Source organism: Pristiophorus japonicus, chromosome 13 (genome assembly GCF_044704955.1).
Source record: "Pristiophorus japonicus isolate sPriJap1 chromosome 13, sPriJap1.hap1, whole genome shotgun sequence".
Taxonomy (NCBI): domain Eukaryota; kingdom Metazoa; phylum Chordata; class Chondrichthyes; family Pristiophoridae; genus Pristiophorus; species Pristiophorus japonicus.
In genome coordinates, this window is record NC_091989.1 from 30,151,007 (window position 1) to 30,169,221 (window position 18,215).

General features: G+C 45.0%; 1 protein-coding gene across 1 annotated transcript in view; it reads right to left on the bottom strand.

Moving 5' to 3' along the window:
• The window catches only part of LOC139278477 (ADP-ribosylation factor 4-like), a 30,926-nt gene extending 12,773 nt beyond the window's left edge, over window positions 1–18,153 (bottom strand). Inside the window, exons 1-3 of the mRNA XM_070897295.1 lie at window positions 17,885–18,153; window positions 11,159–11,239; window positions 9,267–9,376 (exon numbers count right to left, since the gene is read on the bottom strand). Of these exons, the coding sequence (XP_070753396.1) occupies window positions 9,267–9,376; window positions 11,159–11,239; window positions 17,885–17,951 (258 nt within the window). The 5' untranslated portion in view covers window positions 17,952–18,153. The remainder of the gene's footprint in view (window positions 1–9,266; window positions 9,377–11,158; window positions 11,240–17,884) is intronic.
• Between the last annotated feature and the right edge of the window lie 62 nt (window positions 18,154–18,215).

The following is an 18,215-nucleotide window of genomic DNA, read 5'->3' on the forward strand; positions in this document are numbered from 1 at the left end:
CGCAGGGATTGTTGATGGGTCATCAACTATTTACAATCTATATTAATGACTTGGATGAAGGAACCAAGTGTAATGTAGCCAAGTTTGCTGATGATACAAAGATGGGTGGGAAAGCAAATTATGACCACACAAAAAATCTGCAAAGGGATATAAATAGGCTAAGTGAGCGGGCAAAAATTTGGCAGAGTATAATGTGGGAAAATGTGAGGTTATCCACTTTGGCACAAAAATAGAAAAGCACATTATAATTTAAATGGAGAAAAATTGCAAAGTGCTGCAGTACAGAGGGACCTGGGGGTCCTTGTGCATGAAACACAAAAAGTTAGTATGTAGGTACAGCAATTGATCAGGAAGGCAAATGAAATGTTGGTCTTTATTGCAAGGAGGATAGAGTATAAAAGCAGAGACGTGCTGCTATAACTGTACAGAGTATTGGGGAAGCCACACCTAGAATACTGCGTATAGTTTTGGTCTCCGTATTTAAGGAAGGGTATACTTGCACTGGAGGCTTTTCAGAGAAGGTTCACTAGGTTGATTCCGGAGATGAGGGGGTTGACTTACGAAGATAGGTTGAGTAGGTTGGGCCTATACACATTGGAGTTCAGAAGAATGAGAGGTGATCTTATCGAAACATACAAGATAATGAGGGGGCTCGACAAGGTGGATGCAAAGAGGATGTTTCCACTCATAGGGGAAATTAAAACGAGGGGACATAGTCTCAGAATAAGGGGCCGCCCATTTAAAACTGAGATGAGGAGGAATTTCTTCTCTGAGGTTTGTAAATCTGTGGAATTCTCTCCCCCAGAGAGCTGTGGAGGAAGGCTAGGTCATTGAATATATTTAAGGCGGAGATAGACAGATATTTGAGCGATAAAGGTAATAAAGGGTTATGGGGAACGGGCAGGGAAGTGGAGCCAAGTCCATGATCAAATCAGCCATGATCTTAATGAATGGCAGTGCAGGCTTGAGGGGCCAGATGGCCTACCCCTGCTCCTATTTCTTATGTTCTTATTAATTCATGAGCTTCAACTTTAGCTAAATGTTTATGAGGGACTTTATCGAATGCCTTCTGGAAACGCATGTAATTAGCATTGCATAGACATTCCTTGTACACTACTTTAGTCACGTCTTCAAAAAATTCAATCAGGTTCGTCAGGCATGACCTACCCGCTAGAAATCCATACTGGCTCTCTGATCAGCTGAACATTTTCAAAGTGTTCAGTCATTCTATCCTTAATTATAGACTAGTAATTTCCCAACAACAAATATTAGGCTAAATGGTCTATAATTCCCTGGTTTCCCCTTTCTCACCTTAAATAGCTGACAGGTGCAATTATAGAGCTGTAGTTAACACCTTGCACCTTCTTGCTGTGTATATTGCTGTGCAATTTTCCAATCCAAAGAAGCGGCTCCATAATCAAGGAACTTTGGAAGATATAGTTAGGGCATTCTCATACCCCCCTTTTGTAACTCCTACTATCTGTTCAGTCACCTTTTGTTGTTCTTTGCATCTCTACCAATCGCTATTTTTACATTGTCTCTTGCCTCTTTTTTTATCCATGAATTTTTTTTTGGCAAGTAGAGCCCTTGCCCCTTGGAGGCATAAACTGGTTCTGTATCATGTTAATTTTTTTTTAAAACAACTCCCATTGATCTTCTGTCATTTTACCCAATAACAGATTTCCCAGTTACTGTGGACAGTCTTTGTCTCACCCATTTGAAATATAGAAAATAGGTGCAGGAATAGGCCATTTGGCCCTTCGAGCCTGCACACCATTCAATACGATCATGGCTGATCATGCAACTTCAGTACTTCATTCCTGCTTTTTCTCCATACTCCTTGATCCGTTTAGCCGTAAGGGCCACATCTAACTCCCTTTTGAATATATCTAACGAACTAGCCTCAACAACTTTGTGGTAGAGAATTCCACAATTCACAATTCTGAGTGAAGAAGTTTCTCCTAATCTCGGTCCTAAATGGCTTACCCCTTATCCTTAGACTGTGACCCCTGGTTCTGGACTTCCCCAACATCGGGAACATTCTTCCTGCATCTAACCTGTCCAATCGCGTCAGAATTTTATGTGTTTCTATGAGATCCCCTCATTCTTCTAAACTCCAGTGAATATAAGCCAAATCGATCCAGTCTTTCTTCATATGTCAGTCCCGCCATCCCAGGAATCAGTCTGGTGAATCTTCGCTGCACTCCCTTAATAGCAAGAATGTCCTTCCTCAGATTAGAAGAGCAAAACTGTACACAATATTCCAGGTGAGGCCTCACCAAGGCCCTGTACAACTGCAGTAAGACCTCCCTGCTCCTATACTTAAATCCTCTCACTATGCCATTTTCCTTCATCGCCTGATGTACCTGCATGCCAACTTTCAATGACTGATGTACCACCACACCCAGGTCTCGTTGCACCTCCCTTTTCCTAACCTGTCACCATTCAGATAATATTCAGCCTTCCTGTTTTTGCCACCAAAGTGGATAACCTCACATTTATCCACATTATACTGCATCTGCCATGCATTTGCCCACTCACCTAACCTGTCCAAGTCACCCTGCAGCTTCTTAGCATTCTCCTCACAGTTCACACTGCCACCCAGCTTAGTGTCATTTGCAAATTTGGAGATATTACATTCAATTCCTTCGTCCAAATCATTAATGTATAGTGTAAATAGCTGGGGTCCCAGCACTGAACCTAGTGGTACCCCACTAGTCACTGCCTGCCATTCTGAAAAGGACCCGTTTATTCCCACTCTCTGCTTCCTGTCTGCCAACCAGTTTTCTATCCACGTCAATATAGTACCCCCAATACCACGTGCTTGAATTTTGCACACTAATTTCGTGTGGGACCTTGTCAAAAGCCATTTGAAGGTCCAAATACACCACATCCACTGGTTCTCCCTTGTCCACTCTACTAGTTACATCCTCAAAAGATTCTAGAAGATTTGTCAAGCATGATTTTCCTTTCATAAATCCATGCTGAAGTAAGCCTTACCTAAATCCTAGAATCTTGGTTTTGTGTTTCTCCCTTTCAAACATAACATTGACCTCGTTCATATTCTGATCAAACACTGATGTGGTGTTCAGTATGGAACCCATTTCAAACAGTATGATAGATGTCAGGTTGCAAAAAGTCAGTGAAGAAGTGAAAAAGAAAAGAGGGACAAAGAGAGGATATGAGAATAGAATGGCAGCTAACATAAAAAGGTAACTCAAAAAGTCTTCTATAGGTATATAAATAGTAAAAGGGTAGTAAGAGGATGGGTGGGGCCGATTAGGGACCCACACATGGAGGCAGAGGGTACGGCTGAGGTATCAAATGAGTACTTTGCATCTGTCTTCACCAAGGGAGAGGATGCTGTCATAGACATAGTCTATGAAGGAGCTCATGGTCTGCCATCATATCATCATAGGCAGTCCCTTGAAATCGAGGAAGTCTAGCTTCCACTCTAAAAGTGAGTTCTTAGTCTGTCACAGGTGGGACAGTCGTTGAAGGAAAGGGTGGGTGGGACTGGTTGCCGCACGCTCCTTCCGCTGATTTTCTGCATGGTGTCGGCAACGAGACGCAAGGTGCTCAGCGCCCTCCCGGATGCACTTACTCCATCTTTGGCCAGGGACTCCCAGGTGTCAGTGGGGATGTTGCATTTTATCAAGGAGGCTTTGAGGCTGTCCTCAAATGTTTCCTCTGCCCACCTTGGGCTCGCTTGCCGTGTAAGAGTTCCGAGTAGAGCGCTTGCTTTGGGGGAAACCAGGGAATTATAGACCAGTTAGCCTAATATCTGTTGTTGGGAAATTACTAGAGGCTATAATTAATGATAGAATGACTGAACACTTTGAAAATGTTTGTGGTCTGCAGGGTTGCAGTGATCCCCGCCCTCCTGTATGGCTTAGAGACATGGACCATATACAGTAGACACCTCAAATCGTTGGAGAAATACCAACGATGTCTCCGCAAGATCCTGCAAATCCTCTGGGAGGACAGACGCACCAACGTCAGTGTTCTCGATCAGGCCAGCATCCCCAGCATCGAAGCACCGACCAGCTCCGTTGGGCGGGCCACATTGTTTGCATGCCTGACACAAGACTCCCAAAGCAAGCGCTCTACTCGGAACTCCTACAGGGCAAGCGAGCCCCAGGTGGGCAGAGGAAATGTTTCAAGGTCACCCTCAAAGCCTCCTTGATAAAATGCAACATCCCCACCGACACCTGGGAATCCCTGGCTAAAGGCCACGCTGGAGGAAGAGCATCCGGGAGGGCGCTGAGCACCTCCAGTCTCATCACCGAGAGCATGCAGAAACCAAACACAGGCAGCGGAAGGAGCGTGCGGCAAACCATACTCCCCACCCACCCTTTCCTTCAACAACTGTCTGTGACAGAGACTGTAATTCCGTATTGGACTGTTCAGTCATCTAAGAACTCACTTTTAGAGTGGAAGCAAGTCTTTCTCAATTACGAGGGACTGTCTATGATGATGATGATAATGATGGAGGAGAGAGTGGAGACACTTGATAGGATATAAAAATCGATAGAGGTATTAGAAAGGCTGGCTGTACTTAAAATAGATAAATCACCAGGAGCAATGGGATGCATCCTAGGATGCTGAGGGAATTGACAGTGTAAATCGCAGAGGTACAGGACATAATATTCCAATCCTCCATAGATAACGGGGTGGTGCCAGAGGACTGGCGAATTGCCAATGTAACACCATTGTTCAAAAATGGGTGTAAAGATAAACCCAGCAACTACAGGCCGGTCAGTTTAACCTCGATATTGGGGAAGCTTTTAGAAACATGATCAGGGACAAAATTAACAGTTACTTGGATATGTGTGGATTAATTAAGGAAAGCCAGCATGGATTTGTTAAAGGAAAATTGCATTTAGCCAACCTGATCGAATTTTATGATGAGGTAACAGAGGGTTTATGAGGGTAATGCGGTTGACATGGTGTGCATGGATTTCCGAAAGGTGTTCGACAAAGTGCCACATAATAGGCTTGCCAGCAAAGTTGAAGCCCATAGAATAAAAGGGACAGTGGCAGCATGGATACAAAATTGGCTAAGTGACAGGAAACAGTGAGTAATGGTGAACGGCTGTTTCTCGGACTAGAGGAAGGTACACAGTGATGTTTGCCAAAGGTCGGTTCTAGAACCACTGCTTTTCTTGATATATATTAATGATTTGGATGTGGGTGTACAGGGCACAATTTCAAAATTTGCAGATGGCACGAAGCTTGGAAATGTAATGTACAGTGAGGAGGAGAGTGATAGACTTCAGGCAGGCAGGCAGGTGAAATGGGTGGACACGTGGCAGACAACATTTTAATGCAGAAAAGTGTAACGGGATACCTTTTGGTAGAAAGAATGAGAAGAGAGGACATATAAGCTAAATGGTACAATCCTAAAGGGAGCGCACGAACAGAGACACCTGGGGGAATGTGCGCACAAATTGTTGAAGGTGATAGGGCAGGTTGAGAAAACAGTTAAAAAGGATTACGGGATCCAAGAGTACAAAAGCATGGAAATTATGATGAACCTGTATAAAACACTGGTTCGGCCCCAACTGGAGTAGTGTGTCCAATTCCGGACACCACCCTTTAGGAAGGATGTGAAGGCCTTAGAGAAGGTGCAGAAAAGACTTACAGGAATGGTTCCAGGTCTGAGGGACTTCAGTTGCATGGATAGACTAGAGAAGCTGGGGTTGTTCTCCTTGGAGCAGAGAAGAGCGAGAGGAGATTGGATAGTGTTCAAAATCATGAGGGGTCTGGACAAAGTAGGTAAGAGAGAAACTGTTCCCAATGGCAGAAGGAGCGAGAACCGGAGGACATAGATTTAAGGTGATTGGCAAAAAGAACCAAAGGCGATGCAAGAAAAAACTTTTTATGCAACGAGTGATCGGGTTCTGAAATGCACTGCCTGAAAGGGAGGTGGAGGCAGACTCAATCTTAACTTTCAAAAGGGAGTTGGATAAGTATGTGAAGGAAAAAAAATTGCAGCTTTATGGGGAAAGGGCAGGGGAGTGCAACTAGCTGAGAGTCGGCACAGGCTCGACAGGCTAATGGCCTTCTTCCGTGCTGTAACCATTCTATGATTCGATGGTTCTTGTATGGTCTCTTGCGCCTCCCAGACTTTAAATCGCTCCACCATTAGCGGCTGTGCCTTCAGTTGCCTGGGCCCCAAGCTCTGAAATACCCTCCGACTCTCTATCTATCTATCTCTCTCTCTCTCGCCTAGCTTTTTGACCAAGTTTTTGATCACCTGTTCCAATATTTCATGTGGCTCAGTGTCAAATGTTTTGGGCTAATTGCCCGATGAGCGCCTTGGGACGTTTTACTACATTAAAGGCACTATATAAATTCAAGTTGTTGTGGTAGTATCTCACATTATTCATAACCTTTGTAAGATAAAACTTACCTGCATGTTGTGATAGTGTTTTAATAATGCTTTTGTTTAATTGTTATATATGATAAAAGTAACTAAAATGTGTGTAAGCTTAGCTAACCATGGTAAAAACCGAGAAGCAAAGCATCATGGTAAATTGATCCAATATTATGTTAACCATTTTTAAGTGCTGAAACAGCTTTGTTAGAGCTAGGGTGGTCAAGGCCAGAATATTAAATTATTAAGATAAGGGTCTGCAGCATGTATTATTTTGTTATCCTTATTTTGCAAGTAATGAATTGTGTGTAAAGTTGTCTGTGTAAAAGTTCTCAGAAGGAAAATGGTTCTGTCTGCAAAAAGGGAGGATAGCAAGATAATCTGTGCTATTGAAGGTCAGTGGCGGGAGTCTTAGAATGAGATGAATTGTGAGGCTCAATGCTATCACAGCATTTGAAAGGGACAAAAAAAAACTATTAAGAGAAGCCGCTTTGAACCCTGAAGGCAGTGCAAACGCAGAGGAAGACTGGAACACTCAACAGAACACGGCAAGACACCGGCCACAGTCACTCAGTGGGCTTCCGTTGAGGTTTCAAGGAACAGACTGTCAACTATTGCCTTGTTAAGTATTATTTCTGTGCACTGGAAGTAAACCAATTAATAAAATCAGTTATGCTTATTTACAATGTACCTGTACCCAGTGTGGTTTGTTGTGGTCATGGACAGGTCTCTTCTGTCAGATCTTAAACCTTGGTTCAGAACACTGCTCTCTCCCGAGCCAGGTGGTCATAGGTCCAAACCCAACTACAGGTACTCGAGCACATAAAGGTACATGACCAGGGAATCCAGTCTTTAAAATGTGCCGTTAAACTAAGGTTATATTATTGGTCTAGTAATCCAGAGAGAGGGAGTTCAAATCTGATCCTGGCAGTTTGAGAATGTGAATTCAGTTTTTTTTTTAAACTGGAAATTAAAAGTTGGTTTCAATAAAAATGACCATGAAGCTGTCGGATTATCAAAACCCAACTGTTTCACTAATGTCCTTTAAGGAAGGAAACCTATTGTCGATACCCGGTCTGACTCCAGTCCCACATCAACGTGATTGGCTCTTAACTGACCTCTGATGTGCCCTAGAAGCTCCGTTGCATCAAACCAGGTCAACTAGCGATGGGCAATATCCCAAGAGTGAATAAAGAAGAAAGGGCCATCAGGTGAATATAAAAGATCCCACGGCACCACTTGAAAAGCAGGGGAGTTCTCCTCGTGTCCTGGCCAATATTTATCCCTCAACCACCATCACAAACAGATCATCTGGTCAGTAATGTAATCTCACTGCTATTTGTGGGAAGCACGCTGTGCGCAAGTTGGCTTCTGCATTTTCCCACATTACAGCAGTGACTACATGTCAAAGTACTTCATTGGCTGCAAAGCACTTTGGAATGTCCTAAAGTGCAAATTTGTTTGTTCTTTATATATTTTGTGTAACTCATTCAGCAATCTGAATGACCTCTTCCAATTTTCCTCAAACTTGAGCCTTTTCTGCAAATGTCACTATTCTGCACTGAGTTTCTGAATCCAGATTGTGTGTGTCAATTAGAACCAGTGGTGGTCACAAGGGTCCTATTCAAAACTATACCCAAGTCCAACATAATTTCTTCAACCATCATGTTCTACACTTCAGCCAGTTTCTTATTCATTCCCAACAGGTTTTTGTTTAACTAATAGCCTATTGTGTACAACTTTTGCAAAAGCATTTAGCGAAGGTGCATCGTGGTGTAGGTGTATGTTTTTCAGTTTACTTGGGTTCCCACTTAGTCAGGTTAAGAACTTACCCTTCCGAATACAAACATGAATTTAAACTTTCATACAAATTGGGAATGGGTGGCTTTAAAATCAGTCTTTCCAAATAGGTTTATACTTTGCCATTTCTGACTCAGTGCATGCAAAAAAAGTACCAGTCTGCAGAAAAAGAGTTATTTATATTAGTTGCAGAGGGACGAGACTATCTTCAGAGACAAAGTCTGAAACCTTTGTTATATTTGTTCTTGGAATGTGGGTGTCATTGGCAAGGCCGTATTTCTTGCCCATCATTAGGTGCCCTAAGGTGGTAGTGGGCCTTCTCCTTGAACCACTCAATCTGTGCTTCCAAAATGGTGTCAAGTAGGGAATTCAAGGATTCTAGCCCAGTGACAATGAAGGAACAGTGATTTGAACCAGGATGGTGTTTTCCTGCTGACCATGCACACAGGAGAGGGGGCGGGGCCATGTTCAAACTGGCCGCAGCTGACCAGAAAGTACTCCTCGGAATGGTTCATTGAAGAGACGTCTACGGCGATTAGATGAGGATCAAGTCAATCATTAGCATGTTGGCGCGGGATTAACGGTTGAAAGTGCAGGGCACAAGATTTACCAGCATTCACGTAGATGTGTGTTTTGGAAGTAGTGCCTCCACAAAGGACAGATTTTATCCTGACCCCCCCACATCCCACACAGTGAAGCAGACATTCTTGTAATCTACAGTGTGTGTGTAGGATACAGTCAGGCAGTACAGGCCTGTGTATACAGTCGGGCAGTACGGGCCCGTGTGTGTGTGTACGGGCAGTACAGGCCTGTGTGTGTGTGTGTGTGTGTGTGTGTGTGTGTATATGCGTGTATACAGTCAGACAGTACGAGCCCGTGTGTGTGTGTGTGTGTGTGTGTATACGGGCAGTACAGGCCCGTGTGTGCAGGATACAGTACGGCAGCACAGGGTATAGTCACTAGTTTCCGAATGTGCAGCTAATGACTGTGCTGATTTCGCAGGCCCCTGGAACCTCTCCGCAGACCCCAGTTTGAGAACCACTGCAATACACCAGGACATGCCCAGGAGTTATCAGCATTCACGTACCTGTGTGTTTTGGAAGTAGTGCCTCCACAAAGGACGGATTTTATCCTGACCCCCCACATCCCACACGGTGAAGCAGACATTCTTGTAATCTACAGTCTCCACATTGAAACCTGAAAGAGAATCTCTTAATGATCAGTTACTAGACCACAATCTGCTCCAGTACTGCACAGTTTCAGTTTATTTTTAATGTCAAAAATCAAGTTTCCCATTGGTTGCTTCCACTTTCAATCAGACATGCCATCTTTAATTTTGTGCCTCAGATAAGTTTCCTCTGCCAATCTCTACCCCAACCCATCACTATTCCTCTGCCTTCCTACTCTCCTGCCACACTCCCTGCTGAATAAACTCTCAGCAGCCCGCTGTGCCCCTCTCTGTATTCTCCACACAGCCCATCAAGGCACCCATTATTGTCTCCTTACAAGCAGCAACACTACTGCCCCAGCCTCCTCTCATTGGTCTTCCTGCCCAGTGTATCCATTGGGTATTAACCTCGTCTCCCACTCATCCCACCCAACACTACCCTCATCAGCTTTGCTAGTGGATCAATCGCCTTTCCGCATTTCCCTCCAGAATGTCCGTTCACTCAAACAAGGCCCCTTGCCATCCATGACTTTATGATGAATGATTACACAGATGTTATGGCTTTGACTGGAACTTGGTTCACGGATGATACCTTGCCCTTCACCAAAGCCTCTCTGCCCAGCCACATTTAATGACATGGTAACAGCCCTCATCACCAAGTCTCACCCTGGTCTCTCCCCATACTTCTCTGGAACTTCTCTGTTCTAACCACGACTTTAAAATCCTCATCGTCAACCATCCACACCATCCAGTCACCCAAGCTTTTCACCAAGATATCCTACTTCAGCCTCTGCACTGAGTGACTCATCGCAGTAATTTCAATCTCCATCTCAGCTCACCTTCTCTCCTCTGATTTTACGGCACTCCTGGTCTCCTTTAACGTGTCTATCCAGACAAACTCTCTAATGCACATTTATGATCACGTGCTGTTCCAACCTCACCTCCAACAGTGTGAGGAACTCATGAACTTATTTGCCATCAAGAATGAGACCATCCATCCAGCTACCCTCCTTTCCCCTCACCCAAGTCAAACTACCCTCAGACTCTTCGTACCTCGCCCTGAATCCATGTGTCTCACTAGTTTCTCTCCAATCTCACTTCATACCCTCTCCAAGCTCATCTATCGCCCTGGCTCCCATGGCATTAATGATTCCCTCTCCTCAGGTACTGTCCTCCTCCATTTCAAACCGCCGTCACCCCCGCTTCAAAAGGCCCACCCTCAACCACTGTTCTTGAAATTACTGCCCCATCTCCCCTTCCTCTCCAAAGTTCTCGAATGTGTTATTGTCCCCAAATCCATGCTCACCTTTTCCACAATTCCCTGCTGGAATCACAGCTGTACCAAAGTCACAAATGACATCCTCAAACACCTTGGTCCATTATCGCTGTTCAATCTCTTCCAAATGTTGTCCCCTGCAATATCATCCGCAGACATGGGGTTGCTCTATCATTGGTGGTCACACCTTTAGCCACCCAAGCCCCTTACTATTGAATTCCCCCCTAAACCTGTCCACTTCCCTATCTTCCTTTAAAACCCAATTCTTCAACTCAGCTTTTGATCACTCCTTGCTTCAGTGCCCATTTGTTTTTCTAATTACGCCCCATTTTTCTATGTTAAAGGTGCTGTATGAATGCAAGTTGTATATTTAACACTAAAGACGCAAGATCCTTTAATGGAGGGATTGTTCTTCTTGCACATCTCGCAGCTAAGTGGTGGAGATGGAAGTAGTCAGCTGCTTACCTTCTGAGCAGTTAAAGGAACTAAATGAAAACAATGAATGTTTCTGTTCTACCCCAAAAATGAAACCTACCAATTGTTGGAATGGTGGTGACAATCTCGCCCAGCTTCAGCTTGTACAGAATTGTAGTTTTACCAGCAGCATCGAGTCCCACTGGAGGTACAGAGGGAAACAAATTAGTTTAGACAACTTACATAGTACTAAAGCATCAATGACAGTATATTAAATCCTCAACATTTCTATGCAGCATTCCCTAATTAAATGTACACATACAACCCATGAAGGAACTATATACAAATTTGTAGCTAGACCGGAGGTTTTTTTTTAAGTGTGGTTTTCATTAGAACAGAGGTGGTTAAGGGTGATGATAGATCTACATAAAGTTTTGAAGTAAGAAGGCAGTGGATAGAAACAGGCAGTGGATAGAAGCAGGTGGTTTTTCAGTGATTGAATCTAACAAGGGGACATCGATACAAGATTAATGCAAGAGATTTAGGAGAGAGAGCTGGAAAAACTTTCCTTAAAAAGGAGTTACAAGGCTACGGAATTCAGTACTGGAGATGGTGACTGAAGCAGCAACCATGTCAAATTTAAGAATAGGTTGCTTAGAATTTACAGCCATTTGGCCCAATAGATGTACACCGGCCCTGATGCTCCTCCCACCCGTATTCATTGAACCCCAACAACATATCCTTCTATTCCTTTCTCCCTCGTGAACTGATCTAGTTTCACCTTAAAGGCGTCTATGCTAGTCGCCTGAACCACTCCATGTGGTAGCTGGTGATTGAAGGAAAGGGAATAAAGGGATAAGATACTGCTCGTGTGGAGGATGAACAACCTGGTCTGGTTAGGCTAAAAGGCCTGTTTTCGTGTTGAAATTCAATGCCATTTTTAAAATGGAAGCCAGCAGTATTTGTAGCCACTTCATTGCAACATCTGAAATTTCATAACCCGTTTTGTCCTCTTTACAGAACAATATCCTCTCCATCACAAGGACTGCCTCTCTTACACAATCAGGTGGTGATACATGCATCCCAGAGTAACCAGATTATGGCTTGCACTTGTCACCACGGTGTTAATATGGCTGGTCTGGTTGATTTTGTGGTCAATTGTGTCCCCAGAATGTTTATGGTGGGGGATTCGATGGTGGTAACTATTTTATTTTCTGTTGTGGGATGTGGGCGTTGTTGACAAGGCCAGCATTTATTGCCCACGAGAAGGTGGTGTTTAGCCACAGTCCTTGTGATGAAGGTGCTCCCAAAAAGTGCTGCTAGGGAAGGAGTTCCAGGAGGGAAGGTCATTGATGAAGTAGCTGAAGATGGTTGGGCCTAGGACACTGCCCTGAGGAACTCCTGCAGCGATGTCTGGGAGCTGAGATGATTGACCTCCACAACCACAACCTTTGGGATTCCTTTGGGATACACATGACTCCAGCCAGTGGAGAGTTTTCCTCATTCCCATTGACTTCAATTTTATTAGGGCTCCTTCATGCCACACTCGGCCAAATCCTGCCTTGATGTCAAGGGCAGTCACTTTCACCTCACCTCTGGAATTCAGCTTTTTTTGTCTATGTTTGAACCAAGGCTGTAATAAGGTCCGGAGCAGAGTGGTTCTTGCAGAATCCAAACTGAGTATCGGTGAGGTCATTGGTGAGTAAGTACCGCTTGATGGAAAGGGTCGTCGACCCTTTCCATCACTTTGCTGATGATTGAGGGTAGACTGATGGGTTGGTAATTGTCCGGATTGAATTTGTCCTGCTTTTTGTGGACAGGACATATACGGGCAGTTTTCCACATCGTCGGGTAGATGCCAGTGTTGTAGCTGTACTGGAACAACTTGGCTAGAGGCGCGGCTAATTCTGGAGCACAACAGCTGGGATGCTATCGGGGCCAATAGCTTTTGCTATATCCAGTGGGCTCAGCCGTTTATGGATGTCACGTCGAGTGAATCAAATTGGCTGAAGTGGCTTTTATGATGGCGAGGACCTCAGGAGGAGGCCGATATAGATCATCCACTCGGCACATCTGGCTGAATATGGTTGCAAATGCTTAAGCCTTGTAATTTGCACTCGTGTGTTGGGCTCCACCATCATTGAGGATGGGGTAATCATGGAGCCTCCTCCTGTTAGTTGTTTGTCCACCACCATTCATGACTGAATGTGACAGGTCTGTAGAGCTTTGATTGGATCCGTTGATGGTGGGGTTGCTTAGTTCTGTTGACAGCGTGCTGCTTCTCCTGATAGCATTCATGTAGCCCGGTGTTGCAGCTTCCCCAGGTTCGCACCTCATTTTTAGGCATGCCTGCTCCTGGCATGCTCTTTTGCACTCCTCATTGAACCAAGGTTGGTCACCTGGCTTGATGGTAATGTAGTGGGCTATGAGGTTACAGATTGTGGTGGAATACAATTCTGCTGATGACCCACAGCGCTTCATAGATGCCCAGTTTTGAGCTGCTAGATCGGTTCTGAATCTATCCCATTTAGCACGATGGTAGTGCCACACAACACGATGGAGGGTGTCCTTAGTGTGAAGACAGGACTTCGTCACCACAAGGACTGTGCGGTGTTCACTGCTACCGATGCGGTCATGGACAAATGCATCTGTGACAAGTAGATTGGTGAGGACGAGATAGAGTAGGTTTTTCCCTCGTGTTGGTTCTCTCAGCACCTTCAGCATTCAGCCAGCTCAGTCATTAGTGGTGCTACTGAGCCCTTCTTGGTGATGGACATTGAACTCCCCCACCCAGAGTACATTCTGTGCCTTTGCTACCCTCAGTGCTTCTTCCAAGTGGTGTTCAACATGGAGGTGTACTGATTCACCAGCTGAGGGAGGGCAGTAGGTGGTATTCAGCAGAGGTTTCCTTGACCATGCTTGACTTGAAGTCACAAGACTTCATGGGGTCCAGAGTCCATGTTAAGGACTCCTAGGGTCACTCCCTCCCAACTGTATACCACTCTGCCACCACCACCTGCCGGTAGGACAGGACATACCCAGGGATGGTGAAGGAGGAGTCTGGGAAATTGGCTGAAAGGTAGAATCATTAGTTCAAGACTCCTGCATCGATGCCTTGAGCAGAGATGATTGGCCTCCAATGACCACAACCATCTTCCTTTGTGCTAGGTATGACTCCAGTTAGTTGTTTAATTGTCCATCACCATTTGCGACTGCAGAGCTTTGACCTGATCCGTTGGTTGTTGGATTGCTTAGCTCTCTCTATAGCATGCTGCTTCTGCTGTTTAGCATGCATATGTGTAGCTTCACCAGGTTGGCATCACATTTTCAGGTACACCTGGTACCAATGTCTCCTTTAAGCTGTGCAGCCATGCAACGCTCTGGTGGTCCCACGCAGCCAGCTCACCAGTCTTTAAATGGAAAAAAACGTGCATGCTGTGCGGCCCCAAAAAAAGTGATGCTGCTCCTGGCAAGCTTTTCGACACAGAACCAGAGTTGGTCATCCTACCTGATGGCAATGGATTTTCGGAGTCATGAGGTTACAGATTATGGTGGAATAAAATTCTGCTGCTGCAAATGGCCCACAGCACCTCATGGATGCCCACTTTTGTGCTGCTAGATCTGTACCTAATCTAACATATTTAGCACAGTGGTAGTGCCATATGGCAGGTTTCCTTCCCTAAAAAGGACATTAGTGAACCAGTTGGGTTTTTACAACAACTCTGACAACTTCATGGTCACTTTTATTGATAACAGCTTTTTATTAAACTCAATTCAAGTTCTCAAACTGCCATGGAGGGATTTGAACATAACCTAGCACAAAGTAAGATGGCTGTGGTTGTTGGAGATCAATCATCTCAGCCCCAGGACATCACTGCAGGAATTCATCAGGGTAGTGTCCTAGGTCCAACCACCTTCAGCTGTTTCATCAAGACCTTCCCTCCATCATAAGGTTAGAAGTAGGGATGTTCGCTGATGACTGCACAGTGTTCAGTTCCATTCGCAACTCCTTAGATAATGAAGCAGTCAGTGTCAGCAGGCAGCAAGACTGGGACAATATTCGGGCTTGGGCTGATAAGTAGCAAGTAACATTCATGCCACACAAGTGCATGGCAATGCCTATCTCCAAAAAGTGAGTCTAATCACCTCCCCTTGACATTCAACGGCATTACCATCGCCAAATCCACCACCAACATCCTTGGGGTTACCATTGACCAGAAACTTAACTGGACCAACCACAAAGTCTATGGCAACAAGAGCAGGTCAGAGGCTGGGTATTCTGTGATGAATGTCTCACCTCCTGACTCTCCAATGCCTTTCCACCATCTACAAAACACAAGTCAGGAGTGTGATGGAACACTCTCCACTTGCCTGGATGAGTATTGCTCCAAATCAAGAAGGTCGACACCATCCAAGACAAGGCAGCCTGTTTGATTGGCACCCCATCCACCACCTTAAACATTCACTCCCTTCACCACCAGCGCATCAACTCGCCAATGCTTCTTTGGCAGCACCTTCCAAACTCGCAACCTCTACACCTAGAAGGACAAGGGCAGCAGGCACATGGGGCACCATCACCTCCAAGTTCTCTTCCAAGTGTCACACCATTCAGACTTGGAAATATATTGCTGTTCCTTCATCGTCACTGGGTTAAAATCCTGGAACTCCCTTCCTAACAGCACTGTGGGAGCACCTGCATCACATGGACTGCAGCGGTTCAAGAAGGTGGCTCCTCACCACCTTCTCAAGGGCAATTATGGATGGGCAATAAATGCTGGCCTTGCCATCGATGCCCGTAGCCCAGAACAATTAAAAAAAAATAAGCACGATGCTACTGTACCCATAGCAATTTAAAATGTAAAACTAATGTATTACATAAAATAATAATAGATCAGTTTAAAATGGTAACTACACTTGGCCCTAACTTACCATAATCAACACCACCTATTGTGGAACTAACCTTGAGCAATGAAGAAGAAACCAGAAACAGCCTGACTGTTGGGAGGCTGGAGTTAGTGAAACATCATTGACCTGAAACGTTAACTCTGTTTCTTTCTCCACAGGTGGTGCTTGACCTGCTGAATGTTTCCAGCATTTTCTGTTTTTGTCAGATTTCCAGCCTCCACACTAATTTGCTTTTGTTTTAGGCCATATAAAAGTGAAAATACTCAACTGGAATATTTACTCTGCGGGTTGTTGTGATCTGGAGTATGCTGACTGAAAGGGCGGTGGAAACAGTCTTAATCATGACATTCAAAAGGGAATTGGATAAATACTTAAAAAGGAAACATTTGTAGGGCTATGGGGAAAGTTGGACAGCACTTTCAAGGAGCCGACAGACACAATGGGTCAAATGGTCTCCTTCTGTGCTGTATCATTCTATGATTCTAAAAGAGCTGGAAATACAGCACAGGTCCACCTGGCTGGAAGGAGAGGACAGGTTAACGTTCCCGGTGCAGATTCTCCTTCTGAACTGATCAACCTGTAATTTATCACCAAAACAAAGACAATGCTTTGGGACCATAACATGATACAGCAGACCCCAAGCCCCAGCAATACACAAGAACATAAGCAATAGGAGCAGGAGTAGGCCATATGGCCCCTCGAGCCTGCTCCGCCATTTAATACGATCATGGCTGATCTGATCATGAACTCAGGTGCATTTCCCTGCCCGCTCTCCATAACCACTTATCGTTCAAGAAACTATTTCTGGCTTAAATTTACTCAATGTCCCAGCTTCCACAGCTCTCTGAGGCAGCGAATTCCACAGAGCCACAACCCTCTGGAGAGAAGAAATTTCTCCTCATCTCAGTCTTAATGGGCGACCCCTTATTCTAAGATCATGGTCTCTAGTTCTAGTCTCCCCCATCAGTGGAAACATCCTCCCTGCATCCAACTTGTCAAGACCCCTTATAATCTTATACATTTTGATAAGATCACCTCTCATTCTTCTGAATTCCAAGGAGCAGAGGCCCAACCTACTCAACCTTTCCTCATAAGTCAACCCCCTCATCTCCGCAATCAATCTTGTGACCCTTTTCTGAACTGCCTCCAAAGCAAGTATATCCTTTCGTAAATATGGAAACCAAAACTGTACACAATATTCCAGGTGTGGCCTCACCAATACCCTGTATAGCTGTAGCAAGCCTTCCTTGCTTTTATACTCCATCCCCTTTGCAATAAAGGCCAAGATTCCATTGGCCTTCCTGATCACTTGCTATACCTGCATACTAACCATGTGTGTTTCATGCACAAGTACCCATCCCCAGGTCCTGCTGTACTGCAGCACCTTGCAATCTTTCTCCATTTAAATAATAACTTGCTCTTTGATTTTTTTCTGCCAAGTGCATGACCTCATACTTTCCAACGTTATACTCCATCTGCCAAATTTTTGCCCACTCACTTATCCTGTCTGTGTCCTTTTGCAGATTTTGTCTGTCCTCCTCACACATTGCTTTTCCTCCCATCTTTATATCGTCAGCAAACTTGGCTACGTTACACTCAGTCCCTTCTTCCAAGTCGTTAATATAGATTGTAAATAATACACTACATGTACTAAATGGACAAGTCTGGAATCAATTAATACATTTTGCACAGATGGCAATGGTTTATTATAACAAAACTATACAAGAATCAAATGTGCCAACTTATGCTTTAGACTCTGACACCCGACCACCCTCCCGGAGTGAAGCTCCCAACAGACTGAAACCTGGACAATTAGAATTATCCATTGTTTTCATTCTCGCAGGCTCAAGAACTCAAGTATCAAGTCTGAAGAGGTTTCAAATGTTAACCTGGGTCTCCTGCCCCTGGACCCCGGACACACCGGGAGCTGACCTGGACTTACCCATCAGGATCCGCCTCTCTTTCCTCCCGAAGAGTCTCTCCAGCATGCTCGAGACTGTGAGTCCCATGGTTCTGGGAGCGGAGCGGGGCGGGATCTAACGGCTCGGGTGGGCAGTCCGGGGCCTGGCGACACGGGCGGGCTGGCAGTCCGGGATCCAACGGCTCGGGCGGCCAGTCCGGGATCTAACGACTCACGACTTAGACTAGGAGCGGCAATTACGTTTCTGCTGACAATTCCGGCCAGCGAGGAAGAAATGACGCTGGAACGCGGGTTGAAAGGTGAACTACTGACGCCGCTTCCGGACAAAGCGGCCAATCAGCGGCTTTTCTCA